General features: G+C 39.9%; 2 protein-coding genes across 3 annotated transcripts; one reads left to right on the top strand and one right to left on the bottom strand.

Annotated features, from left to right (window-relative positions):
* The first annotated feature begins 6,554 nt into the window (after window positions 1–6,554).
* On the top strand, window positions 6,555–8,052 carry LOC135794819 (probable maleylacetoacetate isomerase 2). Its single transcript, XM_065306252.1, has 4 exons — window positions 6,555–6,801; window positions 6,920–6,971; window positions 7,032–7,258; window positions 7,316–8,052. Exons 1-4 carry the CDS (start codon window positions 6,784–6,786, stop codon window positions 7,670–7,672), a joined length of 654 nt encoding a protein of 217 aa, XP_065162324.1. The 5' UTR covers window positions 6,555–6,783; the 3' UTR covers window positions 7,673–8,052.
* A 54-nt stretch (window positions 8,053–8,106) lies between these two features.
* On the bottom strand, window positions 8,107–24,910 carry LOC135794818 (RNA-binding protein Pasilla-like). Of its 2 annotated transcripts, XM_065306249.1 has the most exons (8): window positions 24,688–24,910; window positions 24,484–24,632; window positions 23,800–23,917; window positions 16,164–16,310; window positions 13,759–14,067; window positions 13,336–13,652; window positions 12,828–13,269; window positions 8,107–12,710 (listed from the first exon to the last, which is right to left on the bottom strand). In XM_065306249.1, exons 2-8 carry the CDS (start codon window positions 24,559–24,561, stop codon window positions 12,493–12,495), a joined length of 1,629 nt encoding a protein of 542 aa, XP_065162321.1. In that variant the 5' UTR covers window positions 24,562–24,632; window positions 24,688–24,910; the 3' UTR covers window positions 8,107–12,492. The 2 variants fall into 2 exon arrangements, with proteins under 2 accessions (XP_065162321.1, XP_065162322.1); XM_065306250.1 differs by lacking the exons at window positions 23,800–23,917; window positions 24,484–24,632; window positions 24,688–24,910 and adding an exon at window positions 23,206–23,778.
* Between the last annotated feature and the right edge of the window lie 63 nt (window positions 24,911–24,973).

Here is a 24,973-nt window from a genome sequence, read left to right as displayed (position 1 = left end):
ACGCGCTCGGCTCGTCCATCCGATGCACATTGTTTTCGCCTGCATTGCCTCACCGACATCCATCACGTGCAGGACCATCACGTAACTCGCATAACTGCCGACGGCTAATTAGACTCCAAAGGTTTTGTCACAGTGTCACACTGTTACACACTCGCGCCGTGCTAGCAAAGAAGTCTCAAAGCAAACAACAAGCTTGAAGCGTTAATTATGTAAACTTGTAAAGTTGTAAACAAAGCGTTACATTTTTATGTTATTATGCAATATTTTGAACGAAATTATACGCAGTTAATGAGTCAGTCTGTTGACGATGCAGTCATTCATTCATTCATTTATTATTAGTCGAAAGCAGGCGCGCGCGCTGCGACGATTCACCGTTTTGACGCGTTTATTCATTAATTAATTAACCAGTTAAAAGTAGTTCCAACTCTACCAACAAGTGTTTATGTGGTGAGGCAGGGACGTGAGTGACTGCTGTCGATTTCGTCGGTATGCCATGGTCATACACATACTGGCGTCGTGATGATTGTAATGATGCGTGATTCATACGCGGCGTGTGGAAGTGATGTGATGTTAAAGTAAACAACTCGACTATTCTAACGTTCTCAACAGCGAAGCGGTTATGCATTTAGAAATTATATAGAAAAACTAAAAAATTGCTATGCGCGCCACGACCTTGATATGCCTCCGAATATGACACATTCATTACTAATAAATGTGCACAGCATAAATGTTTACCATTTTGATGATTGTGAAGAATGATGAGTAATGAATAATCAATTAGCATTAATGAATCACGCTATACTATGGACGTTTCCCGGTATATGTGCTTACTTACCTATAAATTTTTGTGTAATGTTTTTGTTGTTTTGTGTACATCAAAAAATAATAACCTCAAATTACATATCCGACCACCCTTAAACGCCCGCGCGCCGGTAATGTTGCCGGCGTATTTTTGGGCGAACAAAAGAACACACCACAAAAAGCGGCGCGAATATCATGCGAGCGTGGCAAACGCGCCGAGAATGGGGAATAAGGAAATAAGCAACGCTGCAAAGCGGCAAAGTATTAGCCGTGTATTATTAGAAATGCCTGAAGAAAAAATGGAAAAATGGAAAAACGTCGTGCGAGGCAAGAATGGAAAAAAGTGGCCAACAAAAACACGAACGCGAATGAATGAAACGCGAAACGTGCACGAACGCAGCGACAAGAGGAGAAGGAACAAGGCGTAAAAGCAAAGCGTTTCTGTTCGATTCACGTTTTGAGGTAGTTACAGGTTGTACCATGTATTGAATACCAGCGTTTGTAAGCCGAGGGGAATCAACTCACATGGTAAAAATAACAAAAGTTGCATGCACTCGTACGTGCGTATCATGTACGCATGTTAGTAAACATTTACTCACCAGTACGTCGTGTATTTTTTTCGTACTTCACTTTTCTCGCATTTTTAATCCCTCGCCGCTGCTTGTTATTTTGTCGATTATTGTTTGCTCTGTTCCGCATTGTCGATCGCCGTCGATGGACCAACACGAGATTAAAGATAACGCTCAGGGGGAAAAAAGGCGCCCGGAAAACGTGGCCATAATGTGCAATATCATGGATCAATATTAGGAACGTCTTCGGCGCGCACATCTTGGCGATTTCGCGCACCACGGCGAGCAGGCGAACGGCGCCGGGGCCAAAGGAATTGGAAAACGAGTGAACCATAAATATCGATTTATCATTGCGATAATGACGACGCGAACGCGCCGCGATGACACAATGGCGCTGAGAGAAACATCGCGAGCGCCTACCAGCGAATTGTAATGCGAGCCGAGCGAATGAATGGCTGTTAAGGAGTTAACGGTTATTGATAGCGATCTGATGAATATAGCGCATGCCTGCTGGGCACGCGGTGCTAATTTCTTTTAGACTCATAGATCGCCAACAAACGGATCATCTGTTTAGTTCTGTCTTGGATGTCATTTTGGTCCAATTAAGATTTTTGTCAGCAGTTTTTTTTCTCTGTGAACCAAAGTCTTTAGTCCACTAAACACAGACCTGGATGTGGACCCGGAACCGGGTTCGGGTTTTAACCTAGAGCCCTGAAAGTCAGATGCGCAAAGCTGCTGCAAAGGACGATAAATTTTAATAAGCCAGCTTGATATCGTACCCGACCTCGTTTGCCCCATCGCTTCGATAGATGTATATTGATACTATACAACAATGTAATACCACCTAAGAAGCTATTTCTTTATTTGCTTTATTGGCTCTTTTTTTATTCCTTGTGTGTCTCGTTTAAGACTCGCAATGCGAAAGGTAATGCAAAAAGGCCAAGTCATCATTCCATCGCTTATTTATGAATTTATGCGATGCGATCGCTCGTTCTGTTTGATATTTGCGTTGCTCCATATTTGTACAAATATAACATGAGTGTATTTCGATGCGAACAGAGTATATGATTGAGATTGCACAATGTGTGCTACTGTGACGCTCTCTCAAGTTAAGTTTTCTTCGTACGAGCAGTGGACTTAAGTCGGCTGAGTGGAAACTGGCGAGATGTTTTATTCATGCATGACATGATACATATGCGGCTTGTTGATTGCCGGCCGCTGATTGAGGCGCACAACGCAACGAGGTGCATTCTTGATCAATTGCGTGATTGCGACATTGTTAAACGAAAATGTCACAGGCATCACATTATACATCAAGTTGACTGAATTCGGAATTTAATGTTGAATCGTTGAATGTTAAAGGTAATTTTATAAATAAGCTAAACGAGCATAAAAAGAACGATACGCGCGGAGAAAATGGAGAGAATATGTTGGGAAAAAATAGAAATGTGTAATAAAGCTGGTCCGAATGCGTGCGCGCTTTGCTCTGCGAGAGCCAATCATAAACGGACATAAAATACAACAATATCTTTTGTGTAATTTTTTTGTTGAAATACTCCCCGGCTCTGGAGCGCGGAGAACATTTATTCGTTGTTGATTATTTTTTCTGGTTTATTTCGTGCGTTTTTCTTCTCTGCGCCTTTTTGCGCGGCGTCGCTTTGTACTCGGGAGTCTGTGCGCATTCAAAACGAAGAATATGTAATATGAATATACGAAATAAATGGAAAAGATGATCCCTCATTGTGTTGTGCCACCGTTAAATTGACATTTTGGGCTTTAATTAAATCGCTCGTGCCGCCGGTGGTTTTCTACAGCTGGCCTGTGGCCATCCACTGTTTAAAATTACTTTTTTTGTTCCTGATTATTTAATACCAGCTGGAAGAATTTAATTTCAGATTGTTATTAACTTATTAAGCGAATCATGAAATTAGGTTGGTCAACAGTATTTTTCTTTTGTGCTTTTTTTTCTTGCGGGGATTAGCGAGAAAATAGAACAATAAAATCGTTATGACCTATTAAATTCGAAAACAAGTCTGCGACATAAAATCAAAAACAAAAAAGAGACTTAATGGCAATATGCGACTTACGAAATGATGGCGCTTTTAACAGCCAGGGCGAGATGCATGGGAGGAGGGCGAAATCGATGGCAATAACGTTTTATGACTTTATTTCCCCAAACGCGTGTGCGTTGGGCGAGCATCGGCGATAACTTGTTTTTTTTTGTCGCGCGCGTAATCATCAAAGACGGGACCCGACCTTATAATATCTCGAAGGACCTATTAGAAAAACTGACTTTTTAAGGACTTTATAGGACCACTTTGGTCCTTTCTTTTCTTAGAACACACACTCGATCGTTTCTAAGAGGGTCAATATTCATAAGCTCTCACGCTACATAGTAATAAAGACCTTTTACATGCACATAAACACACATACACTCATGCGCACCCTATTCTCTCATAATTGTCGCAATAATATAATCGCCGGCAATGACTGTCGGCGGTCTTGCAATGGCAATGGCGCTTTAATATTGCGCCGTGCACGAATCTATGGCGGCGTTTTCGAGTGGCCAGCGAGCACGCTCCTCATTGAATTATCCGTGCGGTATAGACGCAGTGAATCAGACTTGAATCATACGGAGGGTTCAATGAATGTCGCGCTAGTTCAATATGCTCTCTAATAAAAGCGCTTAATGAAACGTTAAGAGCATTTTTGAGCTCCCAAGATGCGGGTACGTTTACAGACACGTATCGCGGGTGTAAATCTTAATTACCTTAACAGCTTTTTATTAAAAATAATAGTGTCGAATTCATCCAACCTTCGATGGGCAGATAAAACTGGCATAAAGCTGAAAAAAGCGTGGTAACATTAAATATTAAAAAAACGAAGTGTAATTGTACTCACGCAGCTGAGTGTACCGAGAACTTAAGTCATTTAAAATGACTCACTGGTTACTTAAAGAAGGTACACGAAATGTCATCGTCATGCAATTCGTTGCGTCTGCTTGGATGATGATTTATTAAACTCAATTGACCGACCTAGAATGATTCACTGGAGATTCAAGCAAAAACGAAAGTGAAACGTATTGTACTTTAACATTTTGATGCGCGACTCAAAGGCAAATATTCCTTTCTTGAGTGTGGAGAATCTCAGACGTGACAACAAAGCAAGGATGTGTAATGGTTGTCCTTGAAACGATATTCTTAACCCTCACCCTTTTGCGTTGTCGTCTCTTCAGCATGTAAATGAGACCAACTTCTTGGTGATAATTGCTTTGCCAAAGCATGAAACCTTTCGTGCGTTGCGACGTTCATACGCTAATTAGAATCAAATCGTAATGATAATTATAATTGCAAAATTCAGAATTGTAACAGTGTAATATCCCGCGTAGTTGCCAAATATTGTCGTGCGCACACTGTTTCAAGACGCGTCGGTTTAAGGAAGTCCTATTGTGCGTAGGTGATATTATATTAACTTAACTCGTTTTGTAGTCATCGTCGGCGCTAGATTAGAATTTTATCGCTTGCTGGCAGAGATAGCTATGTCTCCCGGCAATTATCGTTCCAGGAGTGGCTCTATTTGCGAATTTATTTGCACATTCCAACGGGGTACACACCGTTAAGGATGTTACTATTGTGCACTACTAAAGGGGTGGTAATTGAGTAAATATTATATGAGATGAGGAAGGATGGAAACTTAAGTTTTAATACACAAATAAACTGTTTGTTAACAATGATTTAATAATATTTTATTGTTCCAGGTACGTTTTGGAAGTTTCCTGATGAGATTTCATTGGTAACGTAAAAAATCACCTCATTGAAATTTGTGGCGCGTAGTTTTTTAGCGGTTTGTCAATTGGCAATTAGTTTTCGGTTAATTTTTGCCCGTTTCGGCTCGTGAACTCGCTGCACATTGCCGTTTTGCGCGTCGCATAATAGCGCGCTGGTTGGTGGTGTCGAGTGGCGAAAAGAGTGAGCGTTCACGATCCAATTAATTTAGATTAGACGTTGATCACGGTTGGGCCGGACCCGCCGGCAAGCGGCGCGCCGCCCCACGACCGAAACCGAAACAATTAAAAAGTCAAATGAGTTATGGCACGAAAACGAATGTGAATACCGCATATATGCAGCCGCCCCCATCCCATGATAGTCGACGGCAGTGGTGGCGGTTACCGCAAGTACGTTTCGATTCAATTCCAGCGGAAATTTAGTCATATGTTGATTTTTTTTTCAACCGGAATGAAAATCACGCATGCTTTTTAGCTAAAACTTGTAAATTTTTAAACGTGATTTGAATTCTATTAGGAATTTTGAGGTATTTTTCGTTTTACCTTTCATTTCGTGGTTTTTGACTTTGGATCCGTACATGACCACACTACATTCACCAAAATTGTATAGATGGTGGAGAGAGTAGAGGGCGAGCGACCCGAATGAGGCCCTTCGGCGATTCGTTATCGTTCCCCATCTCGGCAAAGACGAGCCGAATACGAGCGATGGACTAACGAGTTTGGGAATGTCGGCTAACCCTTACCCTACTTTTCATACATTTCATGCATCATTCTCCTCCAAACTCGTGGGCACCGAAGTTTCATTCGTTTTTTTAGGCTGTCCATTATTAAAGTCAACAACTTTTTACATACTTTTCTACACTCCCGGGAGTGTAGAAATATATTGGTATATTTCATATTTGATGATGTTTGATGAAATATTTTATTTCGTAATACTTTATATTTCGACATTTCTTTCGCTGTCATGTTTCATATGCAACTTGAAATATTTGTCAGTCGTTTCTAATCTTGGTGTAATACCTTTCTGCGTGGGATTTCATGCGATGACTGGTCAACGGTCAGCGGTTGCGCCGCCCTCGGCTTCTCATTTCCGGTGGCGTTTGGTGTGTTGACAGTTCACACGTTTCGTTTCGCCCGCGTCCGTCGACCGACCCATCCGTAGGGAAAATATCTTCCGTTACACGCGTCCGCTGCCCGCAGTTTCCCTTTTACGTCCGCTCTTCTCTTTTTCCACCCGAGTGGCGGTTTGATGACTTTCGCCAGCCTTCCCTTCCGTCGTCTGGTCTTGCGTCACCTCGGAAATCTCGGGGTAGCTGGAGATGTTGTCTCGGGGTGTAACTGGTGCAAACCAGTTTATCAAGAAAATTATCTCACATTCAACAAGCGAAAAGAAAAAACTCGCAATAAACAAGTAGCATAAAGTGGAAGCTGGTGGCGGTAGCCATCCCAACCGGGAGAGCACTTCGAATCGCAAATCGCAGTTCGCAGCATTCAGTCTGAGTGCGAATCTTACCCTTGCGCGTCGCTCCAAGGAACCGTTAGCTCCTTAAATAATCGATAAATGCGGGTCTAAGTATTAAGTAACAAGTATCTCAAGGAAGATCCTCCAAGAAAAGCCATTTCTACGCAATGTCAGTTATTGGAAAGGTACGCACACAGTTGACAAATCATTATTAATAATTTTTAGCGGCTTTCTCATCGAAAACATAAGTTTCAAAATTATTTTATCCTGTTTTTAAATGTATTTTTATTCTAACCTCAACAGCCCGTCCTCTACTCGTACTGGAGGAGTTCTTGTTCATGGAGAGTACGAATCGGTAAGATTATGAAGCAAATCTAAAAAGAAATTTGATTTATAATAAACCATCTATTTCCAGCTCTGAATCTAAAGGAGATTCCATATGACATAAAACCTGTCTCACTAATTAAGTCTGGTGGTGAACAACACTGCAATGAGTATCGAGATGTCAATCCCATGGAGCAGGTTCCAGCTTTGCACATTGATGGCAACACTCTGGTGGAGTCACTAAATATTCTCCATTATCTTGAAGAGACCAGACCACAGAGAAGTCTAATGCCTCATGATGTCATTAAAAGAGCCAAAGTATGTTGCATGTAAGATTGATGTCACCAATTTAAAATAATGATCTTAATTCATCAGGTTAGGGAGTTGTGTGAAGTCATAGCATCTGGAATTCAACCTCTACAGAACTTAATAGTATTGATACATGTTGGTGAGGAGAAGAAAAATGAATGGGCTCAACATTGGATCACAAGAGGTTTTAGGGCAGTGGAAAAACTATTGTCATCCAGTGCAGGAAAATATTGTGTTGGTGATGAAATTACCTTAGCTGACTGCTGCCTCATTCCACAAGTATTCAATGCACGTCGATTTCATGTCGATCTGCGACCATTTCCTATAATTCTGCGAATTGACAGGGAACTCGAGAATCATCCGGCATTCAGAGCGGCACATCCCAGTAATCAACCGGACTGTCCGCCGGAGGCGCCAAAATAATTTAAAATTATACGAGTCGCCATTTTGTTTACATTCCAAGAGAATAAATGAATACATAGTTTGTAAGTCAAATAATGAATACCTAAAGTTATAGTACAAACGCGTTGCTTTTCTTTCTGCTTTAATGAATTTATTTTGCGCAATATTGATTACCAATGGATTTGGTTTCGTTTGAGATTTATTTTTTTACGCTTATGGCTTTGTTATTTTTCTTTGTTGCTTGTTTTAAATTTTGACAATAATTGCAATGCTTTTATTTTATTGTAATTTGTTTATAGAAAATTTATCAAATTCTAGCCGCTTAAAGTTGTAAATTTTTGATAAAAATGTGTAGATGATATGCTTTGTTCTTTTACATAAAATAAACGTTTTTATTTATATCTGCACCTGTTTTATCTGAACACGACACACGTTAAATTGAGTTTAATCTCATCTTGAAGAATTTCATTTTATTCATTCAACCATTGTAAGTAAGTATAATACAAAAAAATAAATCAGTAAATCAACAATAATAACATTCAGAATATTCTTACACGTAATTTAGAATCGCACTTGTACTTATAGCAAAATGTAACAATCAATTATGATCATAATTAACACAATATCGAGTAGAGTTAATAAACATGGACGGAAGAAAAGTATTAATTAATTCGCAATTACAACTACATAATAAATATCTCATCGTGATCATCGAGGTCGTGTGTAATCAACAAAAGTCACTAGTTTTACATTATCACAATATTTGCAGTACTTGTAACGATTGTTTGTAGGATGTATGGAGCAGATGTAAAGCAAATGAGAAATGCAGAGTTCGAGCGTTGCTTTTTTTTTGCTTGCGAAATGAACAAATACAAAGAGATATGGCACTATGGATTTTTATTGAATATAATGTGTTTGACAATGCAGTGAATTTTTTAGTGATCTACAAACAATGGTACAATATTTGTCATAACAATATATATTTATATATTTGATGTATATGCAGGTCGGTAATCACCTGCCACCATTTAGCGTACGCTACGGTCGAAACGCAAGAGTCGTAAACAAAATTACGCTAAGATTACGATCGAAATCACTATCCAAAACTCGTCTGAATCTTCTTCGGCAGAGCATTCCTCAAACGTCAATCGAAAGCAGTAATCAGTAAATGTGTTTTGCAGCAAAAAGAAATGAGGTCTGCGAATGACAATGCCAATCCGAAGTTGTTTCGTTTGTGCAACCCTCTCCGCCCAAGAATCCAAGAGTGCTCATCAAGTTTTTCAGACACAATCACAATAAAGTATGGTAGGTATCTTATATCATTTATATAATATCTAATATAATTAACATAGTTAATGTTTTTTTTCTTCTATTCGTAATAACAAAGTGCTCTTAGCCACGTTTTATACTCATTTATCATGAATAGATTTCATCTTAAATATTTGAACACGCAACACAATGGTAACTTATCGCAGTTTTTCCTCCTATCGGACCTTTTATTATACACAAAATTCGCATATATAGTTTCCTCTTATTTTATAAACATATTAGTAATTCCTTGAATATTTATAAATCCCTGCTCTATAAGGTTGTTTCACCATTCCCACTTTTTAAAATCTAAATATAATCTATCGTTACATATTAATAATATATTCTCGTAGTTAATGTTACTTAGTTTCAGCTATCATCAACTGTTCGTCTATTTAGAAACGTGAATGTTTTTTTCTTTCATTGTTATTCATAGTTTTTGCGTCCAACGTAAGTCAATTTCTCTATCTCGTCGTTATTAATTTAGTGTTTGAATCCGTCGCAATGAATATACATCTATTTTGTAGGACCGTTCGAAGTGCTCCTCCTTTCCTCTCGCATGAAATGGCTCAAAATACACAAAAATTTGAACGAAACACTCTCAAACAATCGACTCGCATCCATTCTACTCAACCAATTAATATAAAACACGCTAAATATACAGTACGCGAACAATAACATGTGCTATCAAAAATAAAATCGTAACGTAAAGTCGCAAAAATATACAAATCATAACTAGAATGACTCATTTCCATTTCGTAATTAGTTAATCGCTTATGGTCTATCTAAAGTAGAATAATAATATAGTTAAATAGTAATAATCGAATGTTAGTATTAAAACAGTTTTTTTTTTCTTCATCATATCGTTCTATATGTAATTTTATGTTTAAACGTGTAATATTCGCCAATGTGATTTAAATTTATCGATTTATTTAATCAACAATTTCCATGTCAATGTAATAGGTATTTTATTAAAGTGGTGCGTTAATAACATTTTGTCTATAATCCTTATCAATATATATATCTGAAAAGTTTCACTTGTAACTAGAATATAATCATCATTCTCATCGTCTGCCGTCTAAATTATTTTGACTATTTAAAGATTTCTGTTGAATGAAAAAGTCACTTGCGTTTGGAAATTATTACACCCTGGTGTGGTGACTGGTGAGTGTTTCCCAAGCAAAATTCACAACTCTTTGTTTTTATTCTCATAGTTTCAAGCAAAATAAAACCAATCTTCATAGGTTTTGTCCTGCAGAGTTAAGTATGCAATGAAACACCCACACAAACACATAATAAATTGTTATCACAGCAATATTAAATATTTTAATGTTCTGTATGTTCTAATTTTAATGCTATGAATGACTGTTACAAAAAGTGATCAAGACAGACTTTCGAAAAAGAGTGAATTTTAGAATTTAGTCTATAAAGATTTGTTTAAGCTTGTTATTAATCGGAAAGCAGACACGTCTCAGTAAACATCCCTCGAAACGTAAATTTCGTTCATCGTTCTCAATATTACAATTGATCTATGAATGCCTAGTTGAAAAATGTATTCGCACATTTAGACAGGTCGAATAATATATTCACTTGTTTGCAATATTTCGTTTCTAATTGTCATCTCAGTCAAATGAATCGATCAATGTTTGGAGGCGCTTCATATTATATATAAATCATCATGTTATGAATTCTTTTTCAGTGTGTGTTGTGACTATGATTGACGCATCGACAAGGCTGATTATAAAATGATTTACATTAGATTAAAGTTATTTATTTATACCTAGAGATGAATCGGAATGCGACAGAAGAAGAAGATAACTTCTATAATCAGCGTTGCGCCAATGAAATCGTAAGTGTCGCCGCGAAGGAGACGACATAAATAATTGCACGTTCCATGAAACAGCGTCCGTGACCAGCACAGAGCTCAATAATGCGTACCATCGCAAGCAATCATATTGTATATACTTCTGCTGCTTTAGTATTCATCTGACATAATTCAGTTTCACAAAAAGTTACCGGCCATTTCCAAACATTAACAATATAACAACATGCGATAACAACAATATATATATATATTTAGTTTTACATATATAATATATATTTATATATATATTTTATATATTCATATATAATTTTTTTTATAGATTATATTGATCTATGATTTTCTCTGAAGGAATAATATTCAGGTAAATTAATATATTGTACGACAGTTCGTCGGTGTCACTTCCGGTTTGCAATTCTCAACATCATGACTCGCTAACTTTTGTACTTAAATTGTACTACCAGCTTCAGCTAGTTGTTGAATATTTTCATGTTTTGCGGGGCCGACAATTGTTCATAAGTTACAGGTACAATCAGTAGTTGTAAAGCAATAAATAAAGTTTCCGACACTAAAATAACGTGTTTTATATATAAATATATATAGAAATTAATGGTAGTCGATATAACACGATCGTAAACTTCTCTTAATATACCCGCCAATTAAAAACAAAATAAACAACGCTAACAAAACCAATTGGAAAAAAATAATTCATTATATTTTCTTTTTTCTCTCATAAAACCTACACAACAATATTTACAAAACAAACAAAAAGAAAATAGTATAATGCTTGGCGTGCAGAGTTGGGAAAATGTGATGAATTTTGAGATAGTAATCTAAGTGTAAAAAACGACGTTCAAACCGCGAAACACAAACATTGCCGTATGTTTCATGAGTATGTGTAAAAATGATCCTAAACTTTGAGAAGTAAAAATCGCGAGCGCGATTCTAATGTGTGACGATACGGGGGACTCTGCACAAACGTAAAATTTATTAATAATAATCGGTGGATAGGTCGATATTGTTGTAACTTTAGCGATACGGTAAGCGTTCTGTTCTTCGTCGGCAATATGAGTTTCTTAACGTTTTCTGACTGTGGAACTCGTATAAATATAAATCGAATCAACAACGTGCTGTTTCAACAGTATTTGTGAGGACGAAATGGGCATTTGCTTCGCTTATTATCATGAAATGATTCTCAACATTTGTCTGGATGTTTCGCATATGGCATTTGCACTAATGGCGTTTTAAACATGTCTCATGTATTGTGTACTAACGATTAAAGCACGTGTTTGTATATAATTATAATCAAATGTAATCGTAATAGCGTAATATTTCTTCAATTACCATCTTTCCTCGTTTAAATCGTAAGTATTGTCAGCAAACAGAATCAAATCTTCTATGTTTGATCCCACAGAATGCCATTTATAGTGTCTGGATAAAATTTGTTTTCATTATCTTTGCATCAGAAGTGTTTGCTTTGCGCGCGCCTTTCAATGATTTGGTTTTTCATTTAGTTGGTTTTCGATAATCGAGGTATATGCATGTATGTGTTGTTGTGGTAACGTCACAATTTGTCATTCTACGATCTCGTCTCATTGCTTAACTTAACTTATCTTTAGCGATGGTGAGGTGTTTAGCGCATGTAGTTGGATTGTTGTACCTGTGAGATGAGAATTGTAAAATGTTGACGAACTAGTTGTTTGCCATTGTATCACTGCAGTGGACCGAGCGCGTTCGTGCGCGCTCTCTTAATCTCCTCCTCGGAGATACGCTGTTCAATGAGGTACTGTGCTGTGTTAATGGCGTTCGGTGAACCCGTGATCGTGACGATTCGATTTCTGGTCCCGGGCGCAAAGATGCCCTTTTTCGAAATTTGGATGTTCGCACCACTGATTTGTTGAATTTCTACTAATGATCTTCCACCGGGTCCTGGGCCAACAAATTATTTACCGCATTATATGGGAACCAAAGACACATATGTACAAATGAACATTGAAATCGATTTTTTATACCAGAAAAGACGATTCAACATAGACATGGACATACCTAGAATGGCTCCAACGATGACCTCGGCAATTTCCACATTTTTGGAATCCTTGCTGCCGGAGAGTTCGGCTGGGGTAGGTGACTTGCTCAGAACAGCCATCTGCTGGCCGGTGCCAAGGCCAAAACTGTTGTTGTTTATCGAAATGGGCGCTACAGCGGGAGAACTCTGTTGACGAAAGGGATCGAAGGTGTCGTAACGCTCGAGGCCAGATCGAGGGGTAGGTGACGTGGTGCCGAGGCAATCCCCGATGCTAACCTGGCCGATGGCGCCAAAAGTGCCTGCCGGCGCCTGCTCAGCGAGGCTGAGGTAATTCGAAATCGTGGGATGAGCGCTGCCAATGCCCAGCCCCATAGCTAGGATGCCGTACTTTGAAAGCACCGACAACGCTGCGCAAATCTCCACCACCTGCGACTCCGAGTATCCGGTCGATCTTAATTGAATCTAAAACGAAAGCAAACACAAAAAAAATTAACAAAATCCGCACTGCCTAAAATAACTTAAAATTACCTTAATGCTTTCTAAAATATTAGTTGTTATTGAGCTAACATTTTGTCCGGGCGCGTTCAGATTGAGACTGAGATTGAGCCCGCCATTGAGCATGATGCTCTGCGAGACCGAACTCAGGCCGCTGTTGAGGCTCGCCGTCGACGCGTTGAACGCACTGCCGGCGTTCTGTTGAGCGAAGGGTGAGCCCGTGGGGTTGTAGTTCGCCACCGGGCCGCTCACGTCCGCATAGGACACATTCAGGCAGGTACCACTCTGCGGATCGTCCACGACCTTCGCCAGTATCATCAGGCACGCTTTTTTATTCGCCTCTTTTTCACCTGCAATCATACCCAAAAACGCAAAACGCCAATTATTACAACAAACAACTACACTCAACGCACAACTACCAACAACCACACTGCGACAGCCAGTCGCATCGCTTACCTATCACAGTAATACAGCGTTCCTGCAGGCTAACGTCTTTGGCTTTTTGCGAGATTTGTACGTACGACCCACTCGCCTCTTTGATTTGCTTTATGTAACTACCAGCCTTGCCGATAATCATACCGGCCGTCGAGTTCGGAACCAATATCTTCACCTGCTTGTCCCTATCCTGCGGTAACTTGCCATCGCCCTCGGCCAGTGGCGGCTTACTAAGGTCAGGTTTCTCCCGGATTTTATCCATTATAAAGTCCATCACGGACATTATGGCCTCGACGCTACCCGTTATCAGACACACTCGTTCCGTCGTCCCTGGAAAAGTCACATTGCGCAATCAATAAAAAGAGAACGTAATATGTATCACATAAAATGAAATTTTACACATCCTGTCATCAGAACTGTAACTTTCATGACAAATATTACTCGAAGATCTAATTACCTTCGTTCTCCAAGCCAATTAAAATAATTTCTTAGCGCTAATAATAATCATCCGTGGCTAGCAATGTATTACTATAATGGCTTCAAACGCACGCAAGCCCGCGACATAATATTAACGATATAATGTCATGTCCATTCGGCCACGTGAGAAACGTCGCGAGCACGTTTCCAATTTATGAAAACGTCGATTACTACTCAAAGACATTGAAGTCGCAGCAATACCGGCATTAAATCGTCATATTTAACGCGATGGCTTTCGTAAAACTTTGAGAAAAGTCGTCCATGCGGGCACAATGGCATCGTTTCCATTTAAACTCCAACAGCAAAAAGAAAATTAATCGATATTCGTGTATTTATCGACTCTCGGTTACTTAAATTACTTTCTGCATGGATTTTTGTATAAAAATACAACACACAACATCAATAACGTGCACACTTATCATAATTAAATCTAAACCTATGAATGTAACATCCCTAGTGTGCCCTTTGTCACCTCACCACAAAGCAGTTTAAATTAAACTGTGCGCCCGCGGAAATGAAAAGGAAATTATGTAATTTCTTTAAAATGTAATTTTTGCAACTTCCCCCAACACCGCTCGCGCAGATTTGCGCGTACAATTAATTCAGCCCAGTCTGCTAATGAAACGTCTCATTAGCATTTACCTGCGCTGGAATATTTTGGAAACACGAAGCCGTTAAACCATTCGTAATTAAAATTTTACATAATTCAAACCACTCATAAAATATGACTTTTGACATGAGTAATAATATGGATCGGCACGATATTTAATTTAGGCAGGCACGAAAATTGATGGTGTACAAATCGGCTACGAGCTACTTCGGGCACGAAATCAATAATAAAGTACCGAAGTCGTAGAAGTAACGCCACGCTGGCGACTGAAAAATGAAAACTCTTTGCACACGTCTTATGTCACATAAGAAAAGACAAGTCAATCCTCACATCAATGACCTATTTTCTCGTTTCAAAACAAGGTACAAAACCGTAAAATATGATTATATCCGCAAATTTTGTTCTAATAATCAAGTTTCTCTGAAGAAAACAGCTATTTTACGAAAATTGCAAGGTATGCAGGCATCCGAAACGCGTTACAAGTGCGTCGTTAAGAAAACTGCGTCCAAAATTACAACATTGTTTCGTTGAATTGAATGATATAAACAAATCCGTGTGATTGCTGTATTCAATGACGTATGTCGCCCCAAGCCAATTTTCAAATGTGAATTGCTAATAAAAATGTATGAACAAATCGTAAAAAAAACATATTTCCAGATATCCAAGTAAGTTTTTCGTAACGACTAAATAATTAACGTGTTCACGTGCATCCTATCTTGTTTAATAACAGTTATAATTGCACACAACACACACACAAAACGAAATAAATAAAATAGCGCCATTGTTATTTGCCAGCATTTACATAAATCGAAGGCCGTCGACTCTGTATTATAAAACATTGTTTCCCTCCCCCCCATGCTGATGCAAGCGATGAATCAAAACGATTCAATATTTTCACTCCTGTTGTATAAATTTAAAAACGCGCTCACTGTTTGGATAAAACAGTACCTATCCGTGCAAACAGAAAACTGTTTGACGACCTCTTTGCGCCTGTTTGCTTTATTGCAACCGCCGAGAGTAGAAAGTAAACAGTAAACAATTCGTTCATCTTTAAAAATATAATGAACTAGAGTGTGTGGATGCTTTTAGCGTTGCTGCCCAAAGTGCACCATTTTCCAAATGGCACAAATCGTGCGATAATACTTTAAAATAACTTGAAAATGATTCGGTGCGTGCAGGTTGTGCAACCAGCAACACCACCACAACACATCAAACGAATAAATTTATTTTTAGACAAATCGACGACGACGAAACTGCGAAAGCATCCGAGCATCCGACACAACTGATACAACAACACATTCGTCGACGTGCGGAGAGACAAGTAGTATGAATTACTTACCAGGATAAAAGTCGTGTGACTTTGACATTTTAACACGCGCCCCCGTGTCCTTTTGCAGCTGGGCGATGGTCTCACCGCCCTTCCCAATAATGGCGCCGGCCGCCACGCTCGGCACCAGCACTTTGAAATGATACGTTCCATCGCCACCTAAAACAATCAAACATAGCTTTACATTGAACACTCTTTACAAATACACATTCAAAAAGAAAACAAAAAACATACAAATCAAAATCATGCTTTGAGATACGTAATTAAACTGGGTACGATTCCCTGTGTTGAAACAACAACAACAACAACAAAGAAGAAATTTACATTGATGAATGTTCAATATGTATTAAAAAATTTTCAATGCCAGAAACAGAAAGTGAAGAATACGCAGGCGGCGCGCGCGGCAAGTGTCTCCAAGAGAAACAGAATCCACCGCAATAAACTATTATACAACTTTAGTTTGCACTTTGCAGCGCTAGTGAAGCAAACCGCGCTCACACGGGAGATAGAGAGAACGAGCGCGAATGGAAGTGGGTCGAGCAGAAGCAACCTTGAGTTAATTATTGTAAGTACCCAGAGCGCGCGCTTACCAACGCGAGTCATGAAATCCTAGGCGATTCTTCGATTTCAATCGCAAACACATCTCATACCTCATTATGCATGCGACGCCGTAATAAAACAAATTATAATACATCATCAAGCGATAGTCCTCTCATCGGCAATGCATAAATCTAATCGATGCTGAGGTAAATGTTAGAAAAGTTGGAGCGCAGCGCTCAAAAATGTCAACTACGCCGACGACTACGAAACATGTGGATAGCCTAGACCTAGTAAAATGCGAAATGCAAACCGTAGGAGATCGAGAGTACAAGGTGGGCCGGTAGGTTGCTTGTTGGCAGTTGGTACCGAAACGCATAATAATCACTCTCTGCGCGCAATGAGCAAGCACCGCAACGCAACACAACACAACATCGCGCGTTCCAAATCGTGTTGTGCGCTGGTATATTTTAGTCGATTTCGATGTTGCGCTACCGCCGCGAGCAGGAATATTGCCAGCAGCGGGCCACTGCTGCATATTCGACATTCATCTGGTGCGGCCACCACATATCAGCGATGCATGTGTGTACATGTATTAACATTCGTGCTTATGCAATTAGCTCACGTTCTAATATTTTCATTTTTTCAACAGTAAAACCGAGATTAGGCAACGCGCGCATGTTAATTATACCCATTTGTACGTTTATACTAAACAGTATTTTGTCACTGTGGCAGCGCAGTGCTAAACTCTCACCGTAACACCTAATAAATTATGTCGAAAAATAAAAAATTGAATACCAGCCGAGTATTCAGGTAAAAATGAATTTTTAATCAAAAAAAGAAGCTGCTATCCTTGATGAATAAGTAAAAATCTACATTAGGTTCTCTCGTCTCGCTACACATCACAGTAATATCAAATTCAAATTCATGATGTATTTACATAGGGTTATTGAAGTTTGGCGTAACGGTAACGCACACGTAATCACAATGTGTTGGTTCGCAAGAATATCTTTGTCCCAAGCGGCCAAACTTTATATGCATGTCGACACGCTGTCATTCGATACGCAAGAAGCCACGCCCATGTATCATAATCAGCATTGAATTACAGGAAATATTTTTATTGCTCACAACTGGTATTTTTCATGTATGCAAATCTGATTCGGAATTACATTCATGAAATAAATTTTTATTCAAATTATTACATTCTTGAGATGCTCATCTTCAATGAATTTGATTTATGTATATACAAAGTGTATATATAAATTGTTTATTTATTTATTTTTAAATTATGGCTTAAATTAAATAATAATTTTTTGATAATTTCTTTAAACATTAAACAAAATCATTATTTTACCCAACACTCTGTATAAATATGATAAATCTTATCTTTATGATTGCATGATTTATGTACAACTGAAAATTTGGCACGATGTATCGAATCGTATGCGCATATTTTAACTCGACAATTTTTGGCGCATTTCGTGACTTTTAATCAAAAGCATAAAATTAAATTTCCAACATTTTATTTTCTCTCGCATTGCGTTTGCAAATAGATTACACAAAATCTCGTTTTTATTGCATAAAAATATTTTCTATTTTTTCTACTGCAACCGTTTGTTTACAACATATTTGTTTTCATTATAAATGAATTAAAAATCAATAAATATCCGGTACGTGCATGCGAAATTGAACATCATGCGATATTGATTGTTTGCTCAACCAAATCGCACGCAAGAACACGCACCACCACCGACATCGAGGGAAATGTGTTTATGTGCTCCAGATTCGAGTGTTAATATGCGAGCGCCATGCGTAAAAAGACCCAAAGCAATTGCATCACGAATTAATTCTCAACAAAACTCCAAACAAGCATTTCAACTTTAATTCCAACTACACTTTTCAATTCAGCTAATGTAAAAATCAGAAAAACCTAAAATTTATTTTATTTAGGTTTGTAATTTATTATTTGCGCTATATAATATTCCACCCATAATGACGCCTGGTGATTACGATGAATGTAATGTAATGTTGAAGAGTACTTTACCCAGAATGCAGTGTGTGTGTTGTGCGGTTCGACACGTGATAAAATAACATCCAGATAGATAAAAGCGGAAAAATGATGGACGCTTGATTGTCATGACACTTCCGCACACACATGGCCGCACTGCGTTTGACGAGGCGACGCTTGCGACGGCGCGCACAAAGCACGTGGCTCATTAAATCGCTCGTCGATGACAATAGCAGAGCGAAAATAACAAAATAACAACGCTACACGCGGTCGGAGTACACACACGATATTACAAAATAACATGCTTCGTCACATTCGTCAATTTTATGACTAAAAAGACCACAAAACCACATTAGTGTTTAAAATACAAGTAATACACTTTTATGATATAGTAAATTAATATCTGAATTGAATTAATTATTCAACTCTGTAATATTTTTATTAATGATTATGTGAATGCTTTTGAAATAAACATAACTTCGATCAAAATTAATTTTCCACGAAATTGTTAATTGAAATAGCATTTCAATGCCTATATATTGAAAGTTTTGTGTTGCTAATTAACATAACGGGTTTAAATGTAACTTGGTGCATAAATAACGTTTGCAATAATTTTACAATACAAAAAACAATTTTTTTTTTCAAATTTCTAACATTCTATTAACCTCAACTTAACATTTAGATATGCAAATGCAAATTTTAACAAAGACTAAATATCAATAACATTCATAAACATTTTCCTCTAAAGCCATAAACAAATACACTATTAACTAACTATTCGCCTAACAGAATTTGTTTAATGTTGAAATACAACGGTTTTTGACCCTGATATTCCCGATGCCGAAGTATAGTTCAAACAAGAAAATCCCTTATCGCATGCGCCGGCATTAGTTATCAACTACTATATGAAGATAACAGAAAATTCACAGTGCAACGCATAAATCGCTGCAAATGTTTGTTCATTCGCAATTTCACATAGAGTACATGCACTTATCTCAAGAAAACACACCCATAAAATAATGCCCTTTGAAGCAGCGCGCACCCAAGAGATTACCTACATGAATGCATAATGTTTTAAGTGTTTAAACGCTTTACCAACGCAGTCGACCCAAAGCTTCCAGCTTCATTTTCATTCACAAACCAGCAAATAACTAACAAAACGCACAAAACATTCTCAACCAATGCGCGACTTCTCGAGTGTGTTATAATGAAGAACGCCGTAAGCACGTACAGCTCCTAGTATATACATGCAACGTGTGCACTTGCCAAAGAACAGTGGCACATACATACACTAATCGCACATGCGCGACTCACTCAACTCACCGTTTTCTTAACAATGACTAAACAAACAGAGTTAAACTGAAATTTTACGCGCTCACGAGTTTATAAACTACCAACTGCTGCTACTCATGTTTCGTACAGCACCTAATAACTGATTGAGATGGTCAGAAATTAATCGCAAACTTCGCATTGAACGAAAATATTCCATTGTGTGAAGCATTGGCGTGGTCGCGATAAGAACCCCGCGGCTGGCATAACCAAAGTCAATATTGCGATAACGAACGAAATTTTTATAGAGTTTCATGTGTGTTACTGTTACAGCCATGTCGAAAAATAGAAATAGCATTTCCAGTGCTTCCATGGCGCGCGATCGCGCGCACAAAAAAGCACACGTTACCTTGGCACAAATGCTCCTCGCATCGCATAGTCTTCAATTCCAACGCGAGCAAAGCGACCAACTTTCGTTCGCGTTCACAAACTTTAAATGCATGTGTGTGTGAATGTGCTGCGTACGCCTGCTTAGGTAAGTTGATGAATTATTCATCGAGACGTAAATATCAACGCGTCTATCTAGCCGACAAATCCGGGGACTTTTATAACGTTTCCAAAAAATCCACCAAATGCGAAATTTACACTTGAAAAGTCGATAATTTCTCTTGCCTACATTAACAAAACGACATAATAACACCCGCCTAGTGAATGGTATAATTTAGAATTATTTAAAATAATTAACAAACAATTATGTTGATTTTAATGTTAATTAGGGTGTTTAAGATATTCAAGATATCGCTTAATTTGTTTCCGAGTGTGTGTTTATGGATGTAAACCAAGAGTGCAATTGAATATTAACTTCGCTTCAACTTTGACTTCTTCGCATCGTAATTTCAGTAATTACCGATTAAATAACCTTTAATGCTACCAACTTAACTACTTAGGTCGCTCTGTGCGTCTAGACAAACTACTACTTAAGAGTCGCCAGTTTAAACGCTTACCAAAACCTGCCGTTATGCAAACATTTGAAAGAAAAGAAATTTCTTAACAAATAAAACCTAACTAAGCGAAATGTAAACAGGAAGAATGCGTTGAGCAATAATTTAGTTTGCGTGTTTGCTTTTATATGTTTTGCACAAAACCAGAACGCACAGAAGTGCGAGTATTGATTGAAACAAAAGCGGCCCTGGAAATGGACATTGTCCAAAGTTTGCAAAACGCATTACGCCGGAAGGAACCGAGCCATTTTCTCCAATTTAGCACCGGGCAACGTTCTCCAGAAGCGGGCGGCTGTCCTACTAAGCAAATCCAACTAATCCAACCACACACACGTGCTACTCTATTCAAGGTAAAACCGCCAACACTCTCCGAACTATGTTTGTAAGCACGTACTTACTCGTAACTCTCGTACCGTAAGCTTAAAGGGATTTCATTTGAATTAATCAAATATATACGCACGAAATGATCATTTTAATCGAAACACGAAGCACAATTTTACATCACATTACAAAATTTTATGAAAAAAATTCAATGTACGTAATATTTATGTACGATAACACGCACACACCGAGCATAGTGGCACCATTTTGGTAAACAGTAAACTTTAGTACACAAAGTAGCAGTAGATAAGCCCGTTATTTCGAAAAGTTTTAAGCTTCCACGTTGGGAAACGCATTTGGGTGCGCAGCATTAAATGAATGAAGAAACGTTGCGTGCCTGTGCATGAACAATGTAAACGCAAAGCGGAAAAAAACACACCAAAAAATGAACAAAACAGTGACGTAACGAGCACAAAAACAAATCTAATTCAGAGCGCGCATCAACGTTGCACTCGTCGTGTTTGCGCTAAACATAATTTAGAAAAAAATTAAAATAATAATGAGATTTAGAGCAAATTTTACAAATGTTTATGTGTAAAGTACAAGTTCAAAGCGTGTGTTTTTTCCTCATTGTTTCAAGTCCCGCATGTGAGTGTGTTCGAACACACATCGATCGACGAGAGGCAGGCGCGCGGCGACTTACAAGTTACGAGCGTTACGAGTTTTACAACATTACGTAAACCGTCGCCGTTTGTCGTTACGTAAGACACGTCGACGTCGTCGGCGAGTCGCGCTGCGTGTGCACCGCGCGCGCTCATCCTCCATCTCCGCGAGCGCAGGGGCCACGAATCGCGCTGCTGAATGTGTGTTGTTACCAAATACACATACGCAGCACACATACGTGGCGATAAGAAGGCTCGCAGCGAAATAATGTGCAGCGGAGCGCGCGCGCGGCGGCAGCGCTCGCAGCGAAACAAACGTTTGACCTCCACCTTAAAAGTGCCCCACTTACTATTAATAAATGTCTTTTCTTTAACGCTAGACTTATTGATATCGATACTTGTTAAATGTTAATCATTGATAAAACCTATGACAAGGTGTTTTGTGTGTGTAGATGTGTAAGTGTGCCTACGATGGTGGTATTTGTGTGCCGCCTTCGCCGCGCTCGGCTGAAAAGAAAAGCGCTGCGGCGCTTTCACGGAATAAATCGAAACAGCTGATTCAACGCGGCTTTGACGTCATTCAAACGAAAGCGGCCGGCGCGCGCCGCCCCCTTGCCGCAGCGCGGCGCGCGTCCATACTTCCGACCTGCCGGGTTTCCACAAACAGGAACACAGCGGCAACCTATTTGATATTTATCGTGTCGACACCGCACAATGCCGCAACACAATTCGTAACGTCAAATTGTCACGTACGAAACATATTGTTCAAAAAACTAGCGCCGAATGCAATATATATAATCAAATATTAAAACAGGTGTGAAAAATTGAGAGCCGAAACAAATACCTACATACTACACAACTGCAAGTGTTTCGTAAAATGTTTCCAAACAGAAGGCCGCCAATCGATAAAATTTATAGGTATTAGGTAATGATGTGGCACATTCGTGGGAGCGCGAGGAGGCAAAGTTTAAGGTTATCAAACAGCTGTGTGCGCAACATTACATTGCAACTTTTCCGCATGGAGCATGAAAAATCGAATGTGTGCAACGTACAACAAAAAGAAAAAAAAGGTCACGGCTGTGTGGTGTGTGTGTGTGTGATTGCAATGCGGCGGACAAAAATATGCTGACGATGCGTCGCCGCGCGTCTACGGGGGAGAAAATGTACAAGTGGGGGCGGCTGGGCGATATCAAACGATGTGTTGGTATGCGAAGATGAGCGAACGAGAGAGCGATGAGCGGACTTGATTGACTCACCAATCGGCAACGAAAACAACAGACCGTCAAAGAGGAACGTTTCCGCCGGCTCGTTTATCATTTAGATGGCTGATAAGTTTGCGGCGGTGGCGGCGACGCTGCTGCTGTGCTGTGCACCAGATGCGGCTCGCGGCTCATCCACCACGCAGCAAACGCCTTCGTCTCGTTGGCTGCGCGTTTCAAGCGGGCGGCCGTCACACGAACGTTTGCTGGTCTGCCGGCCGCGCTCGCTGCCTGCTCCTGCTCGCCTGCATTGCTGTCGCTGACTGCCCCCGTGCCTTGTGTGCGTGCGTGCGAGCGCTGCCGCGACTTTGCAACACTCGCGCTGCCACACAGCTGATCGGCTCAAGGCTCTCCTCGCAGGACGAACCCAGCACGCCCTTTTCTTTCCCCCGCCGCCGCGGAACGCCAACGATGGTAGTGCTGGGTAGCGCGCACAGTTTCACAACTTTCCGCTGCCGATTTTTGCTTTGCTTTTTTATTTTAGATTGTCACGAGCTTTTCCGGTTTTGTTTTACCCGGATGCTTACAGATTACTAGTAGACAACGAGCAAAAATCTGGCCACTATAGAATTAGGTTGGTGGTTGCTTTACCTGAGCTAAAGTGCGAACGTTTCGTATCCCCGTTTTCCGTGTCTCCGTCCAGCGGCCTCTTCCTGGAGTCCGCGATTTCCGGCGATGGGCACGTATCCATACCCGAATCGGCGGCCATCTTGAAAATTTAGACGTCCATTAGCATAAAGCGTGCGACTTCACTTTTCAATGTGTGCCAGCGCGAGCACGAGCGCGAGCGGCAGCAACGGGCGGCCGCGGATCGGTGTCGCGCTGGGTGTCGTGGATGTGTAGGCCGAGCAGCGGGCGCGCGGTGGGAACGCACGTAACAACCGAGCAGCACATGCATACACGCGCGCGCGCGCGTTTCCAGCGTGAGTGTGAGTGTGCCCGCAACACTCTGCGTGTTCGTCGTCGGAGCGCACGCGATCAACGTGCTTGAAGCTCGCCACTGGCTGACTGAATCGCTGAGCGCGCGCGTTCCGCGAACGATGTTGTCAGCAGGATCCTGGCCGCCGAGGCATTTTCAGCGCACGGTGCGCGCGCCGCCGTGTGCAGAGAAAGCGCGCGGCGAGCGGTCGGGCGCAGGATCATCATCACATCGAGGAGGGAAAAGCGCAGGCACCGCGCCGCCACTCGCGCTCTGTGTCAGTGTGGCTGTGTGGCGCAGGGCTTTGGTCGCAAGGACGACCGAGTGAACTGGATGTGTGTGCTGTTGCTACTGACCCACTGACAGAACGACGTATCTAAGACGCTGCGAGCCGCGCTCTCGCAAGACCAATCCCACACTTCTATCACCACCATTCAATTTCTTCTAACGTCACTTGATCACAATTTACTTTTTCCTTAAATGACACTCTGCATTATGATGAAATCTGCAATATTTCGTATTTTACAAACTGTCAAAAAAATATCCGCAATTATATTCACCTTCTTGTTAATCAAACATTGCCATTGTATTATGGTCAGAACACGAACCCCCACAAATACTCCACAAGAACTAATCACAGAAGTTTTCCACACATCGAACGAGACGATCGACAAGGACCTAAAAAATGTTTAACGGGAAATTTCAATGTGATTTTTACAAGAAATAATTTTGTGGACAAAATGACACATGAATAATTTGAAACGAAAACTCCAACAAATAAAACAAAAGTGTAAACAAAAACGCACGACGACACGCGTCGATCGTCGATAATAAAGCCTTCTATAA

The sequence above is a fragment of the Atheta coriaria genome, unplaced genomic scaffold (genome assembly GCF_025399875.1).
Source record: "Atheta coriaria isolate IRGN ID8LTWV9N9 unplaced genomic scaffold, Caltech_Dcor_3.1 hic_scaffold_6_pilon, whole genome shotgun sequence".
Taxonomy (NCBI): domain Eukaryota; kingdom Metazoa; phylum Arthropoda; class Insecta; order Coleoptera; family Staphylinidae; genus Dalotia; species Dalotia coriaria.
Note: the sequence above shows the minus strand (reverse complement) of the source record. Positions and strands in the feature narration are given on the sequence as shown.